Source organism: Panthera onca, chromosome A2 (assembly GCF_046562875.1).
Source record: "Panthera onca isolate mPanOnc1 chromosome A2, mPanOnc1 haplotype 2, whole genome shotgun sequence".
NCBI classification, from domain to species: domain Eukaryota; kingdom Metazoa; phylum Chordata; class Mammalia; order Carnivora; family Felidae; genus Panthera; species Panthera onca.
In genome coordinates, this window is record NC_138340.1 from 54,095,862 (window position 1) to 54,114,824 (window position 18,963).

Below are 18,963 nucleotides of genomic sequence, written 5' to 3' on the forward strand. Positions count from 1 at the left end.
GGAAAAGTAAGTAACTTCTCCATTCCCAAGCTTTCGGGATGTTCTGAGTTCTGTTGGAATCCCCTTGGCCTTCAGCTTGCCTGGAGCACACCTGCCGCCTGCTTAGAGAATGCAGGCCTGAGGAGGAGGGCCCAGCCAGGGCTCAGATTCAGCCGTTGAATTCTGGATCTGCTGTGTAACCTTAGATATGAACTTAACCTTTCTGGGTTTTTTTCCTCATCTGTAAGTCAGAGATTAATAATGATTTTTATGAAACGTTTTGATTTATATTACCATTTATTGTTAATCAATAGGACCATCCTGAGGATAATATGTCTGAAAAGTAGAACGCAGCCCCAAGGCCTGAGCAAAGGGCTTTCTTTGGACTATGGATTGACCACTGTCTTGGGTTCTTGGTTCCCTGTGTGCATCCTGCAGTGTGGTTACCTGAGAACTGGCAGTTTTCCTCTCAGCCACCACAGGAGAATTTAGGGATGCATTTTAGACTGCCAAGGGGAAGGGCATTGACTTCACCAAAGATGGGTGTTTTGAATGGGGAGGGGTCCAGTTCTGTCTCCCAGGGAGGCAGAGAGCCTCAACACCTTCTGACCTGTGTCTCAGTTTCCACATCTGTAAAATGGGGGTGAGAAACCCTTAACTGTAGGTTCTAAGGTTGATTCAGAGACCCCGTCATTTACTGAGTGTCTAGGATTGTCCCTGCTGCTTACCAAGCTGATGCCTCTTGTCCTGCAGGTCGGCCACACACACGGAGCACTGTCATCACAGCAGTCAAGTTCCTCATCTCTGACCAGCCCCATCCCATTGACCCCCTCCTGAAGAGCTTCATCGGTGAGCACCCCCACTCCTCTACCCCCGGCCCTGCTCGTCCCCTCCTCCCAGCCTTTGAGTCCAGGCTGATTTTTCTTACACATTAGCTAAGGGGAGTCTGAGGCCCAGGAGGCTACCTCACCTCTATGATGGGCAGCAGGGCCTGGTTCAAATCCCTGTGCTGCCACTGAATTGCTGGGTGAGCCTAACATGCCCCTTCTTACCTCTGAGCCTCATTTCCTCATCTGTAAAGTGTAAGGGGGTAAGAACCCTTATCTGCAAGTTCTAAGTTGATTCAGAGGCCCCATTTTTTACTGGGGGGAAGGTACTCCATGAACACACAGTCTCTTACACGTGGAAAACCACCAGCCTCTCACGTGCATTGGCTTCGGTGGGCTTCAAGCTAGGTAGAGCTCTACTGGAATTGGGGAGAGTGGCTCCCAGCTCATACCCTGTCTTAGGAGTCTTCTGGACTTAGGAGCCCAAGCAGACTTCATTGGTGAGCCCTCTCTTTGGAACTCTGCAGGACTAGGCTCTTCCTAGAGAAGGCAGACATTCACAGCTCTGAGCCTGCAGGCCTGTAACTGGATCACACTGGGAGTCTGGCCCTTCTCACACAGGCAGCACAGCCTGGTGGAATGTGGAGAGATTCTGAAGTCTGCCAGTCTTGGGTTGACAGCCTGGCTCTGCTACTCTCTGGCTGTGTGAGCATGGACAGGTCATCTCATCCCCAGCTCTAAAACGGGGGTGACGGGGTGCCTGGGTGGCTCAGTTAGTTGAGCATCCGACTTCGGCTCAGGTCATGATCTCACAGCTCATGGGTTTGAGCCCCATGTCGGGCTGTGTGCTGACAGCTCAGAGCCTGGAGCCTGCTTCAGATTCTGTGTCTCCTCTCTCTGCCCCAACCCCGCTCATGCTTTGTCTCACTCTGTTTCTCAAAAATAAATAAATGTAAAAAAAAAAAGTTTAAAAAAACCGGGGGTGTTGGGGTGCCTGGGTGGTTCAGTTGGTTGAACGTCTGACTCAGGTCATGATCCTAGGGTCGTGGGATCAAGCCCCACATTGGGGTCCACACTGAGCATAGATTAAGTACCGCTTAAGATTCTCTCTGTCTCTCCCTCTGTCCCTCCCTCCCCTTCTCTAAAATAATATTTAAAAAATTTTAAAACAGGGATTCTGATCCACACTTGCCAGGGCACTGTTGTGTGAGACCAGGGGTCAGCAGGTGTGGCCACACTCTGAATTGGAGAACATGTCTAGAAGCCACAGCAATATCAACAGCAACTTCATCCCATCCCCTGACCCAGTGGGCATATGTTGCCCCTAGTTCTGAATTCCCTCATCTTGCCTGAGCCGGCCATGGCTAGCAGTCCTAGGGACCTCTGCCTAGGTGTTTGTTTCTTGTTGTATGGTTGAACCACAGTTTTCGTGCTCTCACTGCATATCAGATATAAGGCTAGGCCCTTTGGTATACCTCACTGTAGTTCATTCTCCCTTGCTTGAGGGTCGCATGTTACAGATGAGGAGGCAGAGATTCAGAGAGGCGACTTGAACTCCAGTCTTGCCAGGTTCCCCACCAGGACACAGTAGAAGAGCCCCAGAGGTTACCGGCTCTGGATTTGAATCCTGCTCTGCTGGGAGACTTTATGTTCTTCCCAGGGCATTGTATTGGGAAGCACAGCATGGCAGTTTTCCCCATGACTGGTGATGGTAACTCTGATAACCTGATTAAGGTGGAGACTTCCAGGTTCTCCACTCTAAAATTACTTTTTCCTTTGGAATGAATAAGTATTTTAGTCTGTCAAAACATCCTGTTCATCAAATTTCTGCCCACCACATTTAGCATCCATTGTGGTTTCTTTCCTGATTCAGTGATTTCTGACAGTTGCCAAATGGTGACTTTTAATTCAGCATTCCTTCCATATTTGTTAGATTGCTTTCTGTTCTCTGGAAGAACTTTTCCTTATCCCCCATTTATTTATTCATTGATTTATTCATATCGTTATAGACTCATGGGTTCCTGTTTTATTCAGTGACTTATAACTATTTACTGTCTTCATTTATTTTGATTTTTAAGCTTGTCTTAGATGTGGCCAGTGTGAGCCCTTCGGACTGGTTCCTATGTTCTGTTGATGTGTTTCCGTCATCCTTTGAACATATCCTTACTTTTTGGCACAGTAAGATGCCCTACACTTACCTTGAACCTTTGCTGCCTCAGCTCTGGAATCAGTCCTTTGTTCAGGGAGCCCTGATTCTTTTTAGTGGAGAATGGTACTTAGAATCCAAGATCTAGACACTAGGTGTGCTAATTGCTACTGGGGTGCCATTGCTTCAAGGTCCTCTTAACAGACACAACTAGGAAGTATGTGAATGTGTGAATGTATGTACACAGACACACATGTACATGTGTTACCTGCTCTTCCATTCCAGTACTGCAGGGCTCCTTCTAGCCTTCTTCCGTTCCATACCCTTCTCTTACAGGGAAAAGCCCAGTTCCTGCTGTCTACCAGATATTTATACGATTAATCCTGGAACACACAGAAAGTAGACTGACAATTGCTAACTTTTATCTCTGTGAATAGTCAGTATCTGTTTATAGGTCTTTTGTCATTAGCCGGAGGGCAACTAGTCAAAATACTTTGGAAATTACTTGGGTGAGTTGTTTCATTCTTTCCTAACCTGGTGGTTATGTTAATCATTTGAAATACTGTTAGGATCGCAGTTTTTGTTGTTGTTTTTTGTTTTTTTAAGGATTCCGCTCATTCTAGATTTTCTTTATAGAGCAAATGAGACATTAACATAGTCCTTAAAAAGTCTATAAACTATACAGAAAGGTATATTCAGAGAAGTGCTGTGTGAAAGTATAAGTTTCTTTATCTCTCTGATCTTCAAGATCCTTATCTGTAATGATATCAAGTTAACGTTTATAGAATCCTTGCTCTGTGCCAAGCTTTCTGCTAGGTATTTTAGATAGATTAGGTATATTAGATAGACAGATAGATAGATAGATAGATAGATATCACTACATTTTAAATCTTGAAAACAGTCCTACACTATGGGTACTGCTGTTACCCCCATTTTATAGATGAGGACATTGAGGCTATCCAAGGTCCCATAGCTAGGAAATAGTGGAACCTGGATTTGAACCCAGGCCAGACTCTAGTTCACATTCTTACTTGTGCTTTGAGGACTCATTGTGCCTGGTAAGAAAGTAGATGCTCAGAACACGTTTGCCCCCCTTCCGCCAAGTCTGCCCAGCTCACAGTAATCAGGTAACTGAGGTTGGGGTAGAGGTGATTTGCGTCTTGGCTGAGCCGTCCCTCATACACCCTCTCATCTTTCAGGAGAGTTCATGGAGAGCCTGCAGGACCCAGACCTGAATGTGCGCCGGGCCACTCTGGCTTTCTTCAACTCGGCTGTGCACAATAAGCCCTCACTGGTCCGGGACCTGCTGGATGACATCCTGCCCCTCCTCTACCAGGAGACAAAGATCCGCAGGGACCTCATCCGAGAGGTAAGGCCAGTGAAGGCCTGACTGGCGGAGCTGCGACAAGGATTTGGGTCAAGCTCTTCAGAGCAGGCATGTGAGCCATGTGGCCTGGGTCAAGTGCTGCACCTCCACTTCCAGGTTGTGTGACCCTGGGCACATTGACCTAGGGACAATTTAATCTGCTCTGAGTCTGTTTCTCTTCTTGGGAAAAATGAGGAAAATAGTTCGTGTCTGCATCATAGGGTTGTTGACAAGATTCAATGAGTTATGTCCTGCAGCTTCTCAGGGCTGCTCCTGGCACACAGTTGGCACTCAGTAAATGTTGGTGGTTCTTATTATCGCTCAACATTCAGCAGGCATTCACTGAGCACCAGCACTGTGTCAGAGTGCCAGGATCAGAGCTGGATCAGAGCTGCCACTAGGGAGCTCACGGCCACCTAAAGGATAGAGACACCCATTCTGCCGATTATTTACTGAGATAGAGCCTATTTGGTGCAATAAGGATTTAAGGGGCACAGATTAAAAGTTAATTAACAGCTATCATCACATAGTATAATAAAAATGTCTTGGGGAGCCTGGATGGTCACTCAGTTGAGCATTCATCTTCGGCTCAGGTTATGATCTCATGGTTCGTGGGTTTGAGCCCCACATCTGGCCTGCTGCTGTCAGTGCAGGCCCACTTTGGAGCCTCTGTCTCCCTATCTCTCTGTCTTTCCCCTGCCCATTCTCTCTCTCTTTAAAAAAAAAAAAACCACCTGGCATTGCTGAAGAGGAAGCGACTATGTTGAGAGGGGTTAGGAAAGTTTCCCAAAAGAGGGGGCATTTAAGCTGGGCTTTGAGGGGTGAGAATGAGAGTACCTTTAAGAACAGAGCCTTGTGGTTAAAAGCTTCAGAGACCCGGGCTTTTAATTCTAGTTCAGCCGCTTACTAGCTGTGTGTTCTTGGGAAAATTAATTAACCTTTCTGAGCCTTAGTTTCCTCTTATGTTACGTGGGGTTAATATAACACTGTCTTCCTGGGGCTGTTGTGATGCTTGAGTAACATGTCATTTGTCAAGTACTCAGCACAGTGGCTGGCACATTACAACTGCTCAGTAGACTATAATAATTATTGTTACTGTTATTATCAAAGGGCATTGCAGGCTGAGCAAAGGCAAGAGATTGGGGACAGAACACAGTACTGAACAACAGAGGTGGGGTGTGCAGCAGGAACTAAGGGAGGTGTTCTTACACCCTAGAGTCACATCCCATAACCCTTGTCACCCTTCCCTCCTGCAGGTAGAAATGGGGCCCTTTAAGCACACAGTGGATGATGGGCTGGACGTGCGCAAGGCAGCCTTTGAATGCATGTACTCGCTGCTTGAGAGCTGCCTGGGCCGGCTGGACATCTGCGAGTTCCTGAATCACGTGGAGGATGGCCTGAAGGACCACTATGATATCAGGGTAGGATGGGCTCCCTGCCAAACCTATGGCCACCCTGTACGAAGGGGAGAGCAGGCACCACTGGGGCCCATTGCTTGTTTGTCCCCCCCTCTCCACCCCGGCACCCCTATAAATAACTGCATTGTTCTTTTTCAATAAGAAAGAGAGCCAGCCTCTCAAACACCTTTGAGGAGAGTCTACACTCTCCTCAAGCTCTTTGAGCTCCCCTTTGATCTTTGGGCAAGCTCTTTGGAGGACGGTTTAGCAGTAGCTAGAAAAATTTAGAATTGAGACCCACCTTTGACCTAGCAGTTCCATCTCTGTGAACAGAGCCTCTAGACTGACACCTAAAAACATGTTTGGAGTTTTATGTTCTAGATTGTTCTGAGAGTTGGGGAAAGCTGGCAGCTTCCCAAATGTCCACCTATCAGAAGCTCACTCAATAAACTGGGTACCTCTGGTCTTGGAATGCTAGCAGCATTAAGAAGAGTGAGCCAGGTCCCTCTGCACTGATGTGAGAGATGCCCAAGGCCCGCTGTTGATTGATAAAAGCCAGTTTTTACAGGCATTTCCCCCATGCTTTTCCCTTCTTACCCCTTCTGGCCACACGGCCCTCTTGCCTGCCCTCCAGGGAGCACAGGACAAGGCCTGGGCATCAGTGCAACATTTGGACTCCTATGTCCAGGCTCCTTTTGGTGTTGAGGAGGGTGGGTTGAGGAGGGTGAGTCTGCACCACACCCTTAGAGAGTGGGTTTATGATGCCCACTCTACAGGGGAGAGGCCAGAGATCTGTGTGGTTCCAGGGCACCAGCTGGGAAATGGAGGAGCCCTGGGTCACAGCATGTGCTGTGTGATGCCATGCTTTTTGCTGGTCCCCCTCCTTTGCTGTGGGTTGCGGGGGGGTCAGGGCAGGGTGGACATCCGGTAGGGATGGGTAGGGCGTGTAGAATTCAGACAACCATCCGTTATGCTGCATGTTTGTAGGAACTTCACCATTTTCGAAAGAGGTCACCATTATTCTCCTGCAGGCTGGACCAGGATTGTAGATGTGTTTAGTTGGCTCATAGAGCAGTTGTTTGTTTTGTTTTGTTTTTTTTTAACTGGGTGCCAGTATTTAAAGGTTGAGAGATTTTACGTGAAAATCAGTTTCTTTTGAAAACAGTGCATGAGCCCTGGGCCACATTCCCACGGCCACAACAGGCTGGAGCTGACAGCTGCTGTCTGGAGTGTGGACTCCTAACTCCTTCCCAGTTGCCATCTGGCCCTCTTCACTCATGGACAGCGTCTGCCTGGCTCTGTAAGCATCTGAGCTTGAGAGTAGCCCCCTCCCTGGTGCTTCTTCTTATCTGATCCTTCTCAGCCAAGTGTAGCTGGCGTAGTGGGTATTGCCATTCACATTTTTTTAATGTTTATTTATTTTTGAGTGAGAGATACAGAGCATGAGCAGGAGAAGGGCAGAGAGAGAAGGAGACACAGAATCCAAAGCAGGCTCCAGGCTCTGGGCTGTCAGCACGTGGGGCTCGAACTAACGTACCACAAGATCATGACCTGAGCCTAAGTCACACGCTCAACCAACTGAGCCACCCAGGCGCCCACTGCCATTCACATTTTATAGATAAGAAAACTGAGGCCCAGAGTGGGAGAGACTGTTGCAGGGCCCTGGCAGGAATTAGTGCTAGAGTTTGGACCTGAGCTCCAGGTATTGGTACCAGATCCTCTGATCTTCCCTGGGCTCTGCTCCTTTTGGCCATTTCACTGTGAACGTTGTCTCCTTCCTCTGGGGCAGATGCTGACCTTCATCATGCTGGCCCGACTGGCTACCCTGTGTCCCGCACCTGTTCTGCAGAGGGTGGACCGGCTCATTGAGCCACTCAGGGCCACCTGCACCGCCAAGGTAAGCCCTCCTGCCTAGCCCTGGGCACACCTACAGATTATTCAGTTACCATTTATGGGTAGTATATGAAGTGCTTCATTTAACTGTTGTTGTCACCCTATAAAGTACTTCTTATTGTCACCACTGTATACACAGAGGAACAGAGACTCAGAGAGGTGCAGTTATTGATTTGGGCTACCCAGCTAGTAAATTGCAGAGCTGGGATTCACACCCACCTTTCTTTCGTTCATCACACATTTCCTGGGTGCCGGCCCTTGTAGCAAGGTACTAGGGATACCACATTGAACATGGTGCATTCCCTACTCCCACATCCTAATTGGAACACTGAGTTATTCTCTTGGAAAGATAGAAACCATTGATCGGGTGATTGATCCAGGGCAGAGTTGCTGCTAGGCTGGAGTGCCTCAAGGGTCAGGGGAGGGATCTGGAGTGGAAGGCCTGGGGGAAAGCTGCAGCACTGGGAACAGAGCCTGGTGCCCAGTAATTATCTGTTGACTGAAAGAACTAATCTGGGTTTTGAAAGGGTAGGAATTAACCAAACGAGGGCAGAGTATTTCAGATTGGAGCTTAAAGAGGAGAGAGATCTATAGAACAGTGATTTTCAAGTTGCAAAAGAGCAAAACCTTTTCCAAAAAAATGAAATCTTTTGTGGCTAAAACAGATAAAATTGGTAATTTCTTAATAGAAACCTACCTTTTAAGCTTCAGTTTGTAAACCTATGCATGGTATGAAGTCATAGAAAACAGTGGTTCTGCAGGGCCATTGCAGTCTTGACAGATTCAAAGGCCAAATCACTTCTAGTTTTCTTGGAGCTATACAGCATGGAGAAAAATCCCAGTTCACAGGGAAAGGCTGCAAATGGTGTTGCAGCATCAGGACACCCTTCCACTCGGCTAAGATGGCAAGAGGAGCTTTGATCTGAGGCCCACACAGAGGCCACTCATTCTGGCTGCCCAGAGGGCACTGTGTGTGGGGCACTATGATGAAAACTTGCTGCATCCAAGTCCACGATCCCTCATCCACTGAAACCTACAAAGCTCTGGAAACCAAAAGCTTTTTATTTTTTTTTTAATTTATTTTTTTTAATGTTTATTTTTGAGAGACAGAGAGACAGAGTGCGAGTTGGGGAGGGGCAGAGACAGAGGGAGACACAAAATCCCAAGCAGGCTCCAGGCTGTGAGCTGTCAGCCCAGAGCCCAGCGCGGGTCCTGAACCCACGGACCATGAGATCATGACCTGAGCCAAAGTCAGCTGCCCAACCGACTGAGCCACCCAGGTGCCCCACTGTGTTAAGTCATTTAATCCTTAAAAGCAACTCTATGGAAAGGAGGCTGTTACATATAGAAAGGGAAGTACAGCTTAGAATGACCACCTGAAGTCACAGCTCTTACAGGGCAGAGCTATTTGAACCTGATTGTTCAACCCCAATGCCAAGCTCTTAACCATTACACCGGACTCTTCAAGGGAAAGAGTCTTTGGGTGAAGTCAGGGGCATGGAGAGGAATTTGGACTTTATTCCATAAGCAGTGGGGGGAATTCTGAGATCCTCTAAATAAGTGGAAGAGGGTGGGGGATGAAAAACAAGGCAGACAAGGCAGTTTTGGGTATTTGCTGTGCCGAAGAGATTGCAGGGCCAAGGCACCTGATTTGGGGGGAAGAAGCCAGGCCAGCTAGATGACTGTCATAGTGATCCATTCATTCAATAAAGTCAGATGGTACCACCAAGTCATATGATACCAAGAGTCTGTTTTTAAGCACGGTGAATAAACATAGGCTGAATCTCCTATCAGGGGCAGGAGACAATTATCACTTTACAGCAATTGTCACCACTGAATTATTTATTTTTTAATTTTTTAATTTTTTTTAATGTTTATTTATTTTTGAGAGAGAGTGTGAGTGAGGGAGGGGTAGAGAGAGGGAGACACAGGCTCCAGGCTCTGAGCTGTCAGCACAGAGCCTGATGCGGGGCTTGAACTCACGAACCGGAGATCATGACGTGGGCTGAATGAAGTCGGAGGCTTAACAGAGTGAGCCACCCAGGTGCCCCCATCAAATTACTTATTAATGAAAAGAAAGGTGGACAGTTTAGATTGGCTGGTCCGAGGCCCCCTAGGTGACTTTGAAGTTGATTTGAATGACAAAGAATCACCCTCTGGTGAAACCTACCAGTGTAAAAGTGCAGGAGAAATCTCAGGACAGGAGACTGAAGTAGGGGGGTATGCTGTGATTTAAACTGGGAAAGCTTACTACAGGTGGTTGAGAGGAATCCAGAGACTAGTGAGGGAGGCTGTGATGCCAGGCCAGGTCAGGCTCAGTAAAGGATGGCTCGTTTTTTTCCCACTTTAGGTCAAAGCTGGTTCCGTGAAGCAGGAGTTTGAGAAGCAAGATGAGCTGAAACGCTCCGCCATGAGGGCTGTGGCCGCCCTGCTGACCATCCCGGAAGTAGGGAAAAGCCCCATCATGGCTGACTTCTCTTCCCAAATCCGATCCAACCCCGAACTTGCTGCCCTCTTTGAGAGCATCCAGAAGGATTCTGCTTCAGCCCCCAGCACAGACTCTATGGAGCTCAGCTAGTGCTTCCCCAGTCCCCAGGTGGGCCCTTACCAAGAGAAGGGGGCCTACCCAAGCCTGAGGCCTCACTGTCCCCATGCTGGCCAAAGGCCTCTGCTTTTGCCCTTTCTTCATCTCACTGGGGGGCCATCCTGCTCCTGGTCGGGGCTTACAGTGCCTTCTCCAGGGACCCCAACTCGAGGCCCCCAGCAGGAGCTGCAAGGCTGCCAACAGTTGGACCCTGTAACTCAGGACAGTCATTGAAAGCAACAGGGCATGGACGTTTTTCCAAGCCCTTCGGCACAAATAGTGGATGTGTGACTTCACACTGGGCAGTCTATACCTTCAAACTGGGGAGTCCCTGCCTTACAGAGGACTAAGTAGTGTTTAGAAATACTCTTGTGCTCACAGCTGTGAAAGGTTAGGAGGCAGCCGGCTGGCCTTCTTTCCCACCAGTGTCACTCACACCTCTCCCACTTTTCACTTCACTTGATCTGATAGGCCAAAAATTCATGCTTCGGCTGGGCATCTGAAAAACTAAAGCTACTTCTCTGAGCTTCTTGCATTTTAGAATTCAAAATGCTTCCAATTGGTAGTGATAATTCAGAAATTGGTATTTTTGCAGGGGAGGTGGTTGGGATAGAGAATTAGATCTGGTTTTTTTTTTCTAATTTCAAAACGCTTATGTAGTCAAATGGGAAACCAGAAAGCACAAAGGAAGCAAGACCACCTCTCACGCCACCCCTCCTATAGGTGTAACCAGTTGGTTTGTGTCCTTCGGAGGAAGACTTTGAACATGTTCCTAGTTTTTAGTATTGAAGACACAAATATTAAGCGACAGATTAAAAGAATTTACTGTCCCAGGTTAATAAGAGATCCTTGTTACTTTTTCTCTGCACAGTTCCTCTACTAGGCATGTCACCATCCGTATGTTTCCCCAAGTCAGTTTAAAGAAATCATGAAAATGACCAACATTTACTCAAATGTTTCAGACTAGGTTTTGAACGGGAGGCAGCCCACCTGTAAGACCTTTTTCTAAGGGACTTAAAACCGCTCATGGCTAGCCTGCCAAGAAAATTATAACCAGGGTAGTTCTTTCTGCTCAGTTGACCAGGTTGGTAGGGAAAAACACCCTGTATGCAGTTGTCTTGTTCTGGAGTCTACATGCCATATCCCAGGACTATATACTGCCACTTGCTACCAGTTCTTAGTAAAGTGGTACCCTAACTTTACACAGGCATGCCTGACTTTATCATGCTTTGTAGATACTGCATTTACAAACTGAAGATTTGTGGGAATCCTGCGTCCAGCCATGTCTGTCAACACCATTTGCTCATTTCATGTGTCATATTTTCCTCAGTTCACGTTTTCATTATTGTATTTGTTATGATCTGTGATCTTTGATGTTACTATTAGTGCCTGAAGAGGTGACGGAATTGCTATAATCTCATGAGAAAACTTAACGGTGGAGTTGAGATGGAATCTGCTCCTGGTGAAGGTGCTGTTAAAGACTGTTGAAATGACAAAGAACTAAAGAATATTACATCAGCTTAGTTGATAAAGCAGTGGCAGGGTTTGAGGGGATGGACTCCAATTTTGAAAGCTCTCTGGGTAAAGTGCTCATATTACATGCTACAGAGAAGTAGCATTCTTGACTCCATCAATGCAGCAAACTTCATGGTCTTAATTTTAGTAACTTGCCACAGCCACCCAGTCTTCAGCAACCACCACCCTCATTAGTCAACAGCCATCAGCATCAAGGTAAGACCCTCCACCAGCAAAAAGATTACCACTCATAGAAAGCTCAGGCAGTTATTTTTGCAATAAAGTTATTTTTAAATTAAGGTATGCACATTATTTAGGTAAACTATTGCACATAATAAATTTGAGTATGGTATAAACATAACTTTTATATGAACTGGGTAACCAGAAAATGCGTCGGACGTGTGACTTGCTTTATCACAGTGGTCTGGAACCAAACCAAGCCTGGGCCTCCAGAGGCATGCCTGTAATTAACAGGGCTAAATTGTAGCTATTGTTGCCTAGAGTGTGGGCTGTAGTTGAAAAGGAAGCTTGATTATTAAATCCTGAATACCAATCAAGAGGCTGTATTATGTTAAGGATCCCACATCTTCAGAAATTGTTCAATTACCTGAAGCAGCCAGCTAGGGGGAAGGTTATAAAAGGGAGACTGCAAATTATCTTCAGACATCCAAGGCTGATCATATAGTAGAGGGATTTTTGTCATCCTGTCATGGTTTAGGACAGAAGCCACAGGATGCTATTTCAGCACCAAATAAGTAAGGGAGTAAGGGATTCACCTGGATTCTTTAATGCAGTTTCTCAATCACGAGAACCACACAGAGTAAATGTCATCCAACTTTACATAGCAAACCTAAGAATGACTACTTGCTCTGAGCTACAAGGTCCTCCAGTTAAGGGAGGAACCCACCTTGGTCTGAAGGCCAAGTCTCCCCTACCCCCAAATGGAGTGGACAAGGCTGATCTGGGCACCAGAGGCCTGTGCCCTATGAAGAATAAAATATCCTTTATAAACCTCTTCCAAATGGAAAATTCCAGAGTATTAACCAGCAGTAAAAAAACATCTGTGACAACTTGTCTGAGTAGGAAATTGAAGAGTAAAACCAAAGAGGGAAATGCCAGATGGTAGTTTTATGGTTTTATTAACACAAATATGATGTGCACATAAACTGTCTATTCATTTTCTTCGCTGCGCAGTCTGGCATTGGGATTCGTGACTCTGATGGCCAGCTGGGCTGCTCTTTCCACAATGGCTTTACGGTTCTTGGAGGAGACATTGTGAGCAATCTCTGCACAGTAAGATCTGGAAGAGAATTGGTTAGTGAGTAGAGTAAGGAGGTGCTGGTAAATGGCTGATGAACAAGACCTGCGCAGCCCTGAATCCCAACTCTCTTAAAATCTATGGTACCAGCAGTAAGGCTCTTAAAGTATTCCCAGGCAGTGACAAAAGCACTCTCATTGTTCCCTCTCACTTAATCCTTACAGCAGCCTTATGATCCATGTATTGCCTCCATCTTACAGACAAACCATGGCCCTTAAAGGTGGAAATGAATTCCCAAGTCAGATCTATGTAGAAACAGACAGGGCTATCATGGCTCAGACCCAGACTCCAAGTTCAAAGGTCCTCCTCTATCCTTCTAGTCCCATCAAGTTTTAAAACTCTCTGCAAAGTAACCAAGAGCAGAATCCAACAGTCTGATTAAACCAGGAGCTTCCTGGCTCAGACATTAATTTATTTGTTTGCTGCTGACAAAATTCAAATTGAGAAGTAACATTGCCTGAAGTTGCCCAGCAAATAGCTATACTTTAACCCGCTTAACAGATACTGTTCCAACTTACTCATTCCTCACAGCTGCACCATACCCTGGTTTGGTAACAAACTGGCCCGAAGCATTTTATGACGCCATCAACAGCTAATTAAGAAAAGATACTGTAGGGGCACCTGGCTGGCTTATTAGGTGGGTCATCTGACTCTTGATCTTGGGGAGGCGAGTTTGAGCCCCATGTTGGTGTAGAGATTGCTTAAAAATGAAATCTTGAGCAGCTAGGTGGCTCAATCAGTTAAGCGTCTATTGATTTTGGCTCAGGTTATAATCTCATTGTTTGTGAGTTTGAACCCCAGTCAGCTGGAGCCTACTTTGGGTTCTGTCTCCCTCTCTCTGTCCCTCTCCTGCTCATGCTCTCAAAAATAAACATTAGAAAAAAAAATGAAAATCCTGAAAAAAAAAAAAAGACTAGGAGAAATTTCAGCAAAGGAAGACTGTAAGAAGTGACTAAGGCAATGGGGCATACTGAGTTCTCTTTAAGAACTCCAGCAAAATAGCTTAACAGACAAGCAAACTAAAAGAATTTCTTCATTTTCTATAAAGGAGGTTCACTCAAGCTCAAAGTAGCTATATCCTGAAATGTTTCCATCTTTGTTCTTAACACTTAAATCTTTTCTTCCCCCCTCGATAACTCCTCAGGTCCTCGTCCATATATATATTTAACATATGAATCATCTTAAATACCTTCCCCTCTGCCTAGGCATTTTCCCCACATGATCACCATTTTGAGTGTATATATAACATTCCACCCGGTGCTTGTACTCCCACCATTCACAAATTACACTTTCAATCCTTCAGTTACTGCTGCAATGATCAGCCTTACAAAGATTTTCTGCTTTTCAGTTTATTTAAGGACAAATATCCAGAAATGCAACTTGTGGTGTAAAGGTCACAAATTCCAAAAATTTCTATAGCTCTTTACACAAACTGTCAAGCTATTTAAAAAAAGTACCTCTTTGGCATCCAGCAGCATCTGCAACTCATGTTTGCTGCCCAAGTATCTTTAATAGGAATATAAGAACACCATTCCCTCCAATCCAAATTCAAAGCATCTAAATAACTTCCCACGTTAAATGTTTTCTCATCCCACTGTCCCCCTTTTGGCCTAAGCAAACCAAGTCTCTCACAGAGCTCATAAAGTGTCTAACTTTCTCAAAACCCTTGAAAGGAATGCTGTGAATCCTCCGTCACTCTAGCATCTCTACAACTTTGTGAGCCATCCTGATTGCAAAGCCTTCCTCCTTTTCTCTACTTCAGATCACAGAGCTCTTAGTCAGACAGCAACTCGTCTATTCCTGGAGATTTTGGAAGAGGCTACACTATATCCCCCATACCTCCACATAAATAAAGCCACCATTCTGCAAAGAACTGCCAAAAGGATCCTCCAGCGTTTTTACTGTCAGGCAAAGTCCTGTCTTTCCAGGTTTCAGGTCTCTATACTTACCGGGGGAAGTTCCCTCACCCTGCTCCAGCAAAGGAAACCTTTCTAAGCCCCCAACAAGCATTCTTTAAGCTCCCTAGAGAATATACAACTCCTCCAAATGCATTCTATCAAGTCCCTACCAAAATTGCTCACAGATGCAGACTTCTGACACCTGAACCCAGAAGTGGGGCCCAACTCACTTGTTGCACATCAGCAGCACCTCAAGCTCCTTGACATTGTGGACTAGGAACTTCCGGAAGCCACTGGGCAGCATGTGCTTTGTTTTCTTGTTGCTCCCGTAACCAATGTTGGGCATCAAAATCTGGCCCTTGAATCTTCTGCGCACCCTATTGTCAATGCCTCTGGGTTTCCGCCAGTTGCGCTGAAATAAACACAGGAGGGTTAGTGCCTTTGCCAACACCTCTTCCTTTTAGAGGAAAAAAGGGGGACCCAATGAAAAGGAAACATGCCCCAACAGCTGTCGTTGGGTTACAGTTCACCTTTATTTGGTGGAGAAAAATAGGGGCTCCTGCCTTTGAGCACCAGGAATATAGACTCACATCCACACGCCTAAATAAAGGAAAAACAAACTACAGACTGATAGATAGAATGTGAGGGGATTGTGTATACAGTAAGGTAAAGAGTGAAGAGCATGGGTTCTAGCACTGCACTCAAGATACAAGTTTTCTCATCATAAAATACGGATAATCTACTTCTCATAACCTCTTAAGGCCACCTAAAATGATACAAGCCTCTAGACACGTCAAAACAGCCAAACGTCCAATTCATACTATAATCAAGTGACTGAATGCCAATAAGGCGTACTCAGACCTAAGTTTCTAGAGAGCTCTTCCACTAACTGGACTGGTTCATCTGCCAAATGTGATCTTCTGACCAGGTGATACCATAAATCCAACAGCCCATTTAGGGGCTCCTTTCTCCACCCCAACAAACACTTCCATCCCAGGACCATATATACCTTAATTTTGACATATCGGTCTGACTGGTGCCGGATGAACTTCTTGGTCCTCTTTTTAACGATCTTGGGCTTCACCAGAGGTCTGAGGGCAGCCATGATGCCTTCAAGAAAGAAGCAGAGATGGTGACAGAGTCCTAGAAGGAAGCTTTCCGGCTCAGGCCTTGAACATTGTTGCAGAGTGTCTTCCAATCTCCAGCTACTGAGCAAACTGGGAATGGAATGGGTACCTCTGCCAGGCTTGCTTTCCCTCCCGTTTCCGAAGCTGGCAGAATACGAACCACTCTCCAGATGCGATCCTGGGAGGTCAGCAGTCACTTCACACACTGAAGAAAAAAGCACGCTCTAACAGCTAATCTAAAACAAATAGGGGCCCCCGGACGGCTCAGTCGGTGGAGCATCCGACTTCAGCTCAGGTCATGATCTCACACTCTGCGAGTCCGAGCCACACATCGGGCTCTTGTGCTGACAGCTCAGAGCCTGGAGCCTGCTTCAGATTCTGTGTCTCCCTCCCTCTCTGCCCCTCCCCTGCTCATGCTCAGTCTCAAAAATAAATCAAAACGTTAAAAAAAAAAATTAAAACAAATGGACCCCCAAAAGTTCTCAGCTTGCACAGGGGAGCAAATCCCACACCTGGCGCTCCAAACCCCAGACAGTCCAATTTCCTTTTCGTTAGGCAGAACTTGGACAATCCACAAGAACCTGAGCCTTAGTTGTTTTCTCACCTGTAAAATGGAAAGGATACTGCACGTTGAATGCTTGCAGTGACTGGAAGCAGAGAAACCTGTTATTTCCCCTAGAGTGCTGCTGCTCTACAGTTCTCTCACAACAGACCTATAAAACCATAATGTACTTATAAGATGCTTCTAGGCCTTGGAACTTCCTGTTCTACCTGAAGATCATCCGAGGACCGGCCTTCCCGATTACCCTAGTTTTTTTTCCCTACTGCAGCACCCTTTTTGTTCTCTTCGCTGCTTCGATTCCTTTGTTCAGCACACGGTACTCCGTGAACTTTGTGTTCGATAAACGAACGCACCTCCGCCCGAAACATTATTTCCTCGCAGACAAGGATGCAGTTTTATATTCTCAGAGATCCTTAGTTAACTGAACCGATCGACTAGCAGCAATCGATCGTTTTGTTTTGGCGGTCTGGCCGCAGCAGCAACCCCAAGACCAAAACCGCAGAGGAGGGAGCGTCGGTCGGCGTGAACAAAATACACGCGGAAACACAACGCTGACCAAAACTGGAATACTCCTGCCCTCGGACTGGAAACTTCTGGTGGCTCCACAGTCCCTACGAGCCCGCGCTGCCTAGACCCGAAAGGGCGACCTTCACTGCCAGGCCTCAAACAAACTGTCGGCAACTCTGAGAGACACCAGGCGGCCTCCGTAGGGCGGCCAAGTGGCCCTGGAAAGCAACCTCCATCATCTGCTGGGCCGCTTCGTTCTGTTCCTGTACGTGCTCCAGCCAACCGACAAGGACAAAGCCCACCAAGACGAGTGCTCGGAAGGGCAGGCCTCCTCACCACGAAGCGACAATACCAGATGAAGACCGCAGAGATGCGGATGGCCAACGATTAAAACTCACCGAGTTACAGATGGCTGCCACCTCCGCAGGCAGCGCCGAGGAAGAGAGTGGAAGGTCGCGCGCGAAGGCTGATGGGACTTAACTTCTGGGTCCTGTCAGGGAAAAAAAGAGCACTTACTGCGCTTGGTCCTTCAAAGGAAAGAAAGACATTTCAGAGAAATACTGTAAAAAAGTCGAGGAATACATGTGTTTTAATATATATTAATATCTAGAAGTACTGCTGGGGATTTTTCATACCTGCCGTAGGACTACGTAGGATATTTGGAATTCTTTCTGAGCTTTTAAGACCTGGTGGGGGCATCCACTTCCGCCAGAAATTGAAGCCGTTCTTCCGGAGAACAATCCAGTTTTTAGATTATTTCCGCCCGCGTTTCTTCTGCTATTAAGTGCGCCTCTTGGTGGCCAGGAGGGAACAAAACAGAGTCTTCCTAATATTTCCCTCACGTGAATTTATAGAGTAAGATAGGAACGAAACCGTAACAGCTATCATTCCATGGGTTTCACGGTCCTTCCCACAATTCTGCAAGGTAGTTCTATTTTTTCCCCATTTTGCCTATGTTGAAAGCGACGTTTGGGGATTTGACTCCAAAATCCACACTTCTGATCATTCAGCTAACCTGCCTAGTTTTAAATAGTTGTTGATGGTTTTGTTTTGCTTAGATTTTGTATTTAAGATTATTGTAAAAAAAAAAAAAAATCAAATTTCAGGACGAAAAAATTGTGCATTGATTCCACAATTTGAACACAATACAGATGTCATCGCTGATCTTGATAGTAGTTCCAGGGGCCAGATGGGGACAGAAGCTACACTGGATTGTGTTGTTGACAGGATGAGAAGTGAGAAGGGAAGAGTGTTGACAACTCCTTCCTGAGATTTTGACTGTGAAGGGTAGGAGTTTGAAGAGACCCAGAGGAGCGAAATGTGAAATGTCTTGTCTAAGGTCGCACAGCTCACAAGTGATAAGGTTGAGACTGGAACCCTATTGTGCCTGTGACTACACCACACCTCATGAATCCTGCTTAGCCAGCCGGCTCTGGGAAGTCAGATGGGATGCAGAGAATGAAAGCACTGTGCTAACAGCAGCCCACATTATGTGTGTTGTGAAGGGAGAAGGTCTTGATGGGGTCAGGTGGGTTAATCAAGCAGAAGGCTCAGGAAACAGAGAGCATGCCTCTAACAGTGAAAGATGCAAGAGATTTGGAAGCAGTAACCAAAAGGCTCAGTCTGTGGGGGATGAGAGACCGGCTGTGACCGTTTCCACAGAGAAGGGCACAGGGTACCCACACTGCCTGCTGCTTTCCCATGAGCACTGAGATCCCAGGACAAGATGCTACAGGTGCCAGGCAAGCATACCTGCAGTAGTGCCCTGGGCTCAGAACCCCAGCTTTTCAAACACTCCTCTGGCCCCAGCTCCTGAGCAAGAAATCACATCAGCTGGATCACAG

General features: G+C 46.5%; 2 protein-coding genes and 1 non-coding gene across 3 annotated transcripts in view; 1 reads left to right on the top strand and 2 right to left on the bottom strand.

Annotated features, from left to right (window-relative positions):
- CAND2 (cullin associated and neddylation dissociated 2 (putative)) overlaps window positions 1–12,006 on the top strand; it is a 33,271-nt gene extending 21,265 nt beyond the window's left edge. Inside the window, exons 11-15 of the mRNA XM_060631805.3 lie at window positions 733–828; window positions 4,152–4,321; window positions 5,575–5,739; window positions 7,505–7,612; window positions 9,959–12,006. Coding sequence (XP_060487788.1) covers window positions 733–828; window positions 4,152–4,321; window positions 5,575–5,739; window positions 7,505–7,612; window positions 9,959–10,186 — 767 coding nt within the window. The 3' untranslated portion in view covers window positions 10,187–12,006. The remainder of the gene's footprint in view (window positions 1–732; window positions 829–4,151; window positions 4,322–5,574; window positions 5,740–7,504; window positions 7,613–9,958) is intronic.
- Window positions 12,007–12,829: 823 nt separating this feature from the next.
- Window positions 12,830–17,642, bottom strand: RPL32 (ribosomal protein L32). The gene is made up of 4 exons (XM_060631818.2): window positions 17,518–17,642; window positions 15,933–16,033; window positions 15,154–15,335; window positions 12,830–13,007 (listed from the first exon to the last, which is right to left on the bottom strand). The coding sequence occupies exons 2-4, from the start codon at window positions 16,026–16,028 to the stop codon at window positions 12,878–12,880; spliced, it is 408 nt and encodes a 135-aa protein (XP_060487801.1). The 5' UTR covers window positions 16,029–16,033; window positions 17,518–17,642; the 3' UTR covers window positions 12,830–12,877.
- LOC132679981 (small nucleolar RNA SNORA7) lies at window positions 16,099–16,238 on the bottom strand. Its single transcript, XR_009610458.1, has one exon. It is a non-coding gene; the product is annotated as a small nucleolar RNA SNORA7 (small nucleolar RNA).
- Window positions 17,643–18,963: the final 1,321 nt, after the last annotated feature.

Bases quoted from the DNA above. Each gene is read 5' to 3' on its own strand.
- RPL32 (XM_060631818.2), bottom strand. From the start codon at position 16,028: ATGGCTGCCCTCAGACCTCTGGTGAAGCCCAAGATCGTTAAAAAGAGG. The intron at 15,336-15,932 runs GTATATATGGTC...TGTTTATTTCAG, and splicing joins ACCGATATGTCAAAATTAAG to CGCAACTGGCGGAAACCCAG. The intron at 13,008-15,153 runs GTGAGTTGGGCC...ATTCTCTTCCAG, and splicing joins GTGCTGCTGATGTGCAACAA to ATCTTACTGTGCAGAGATTG.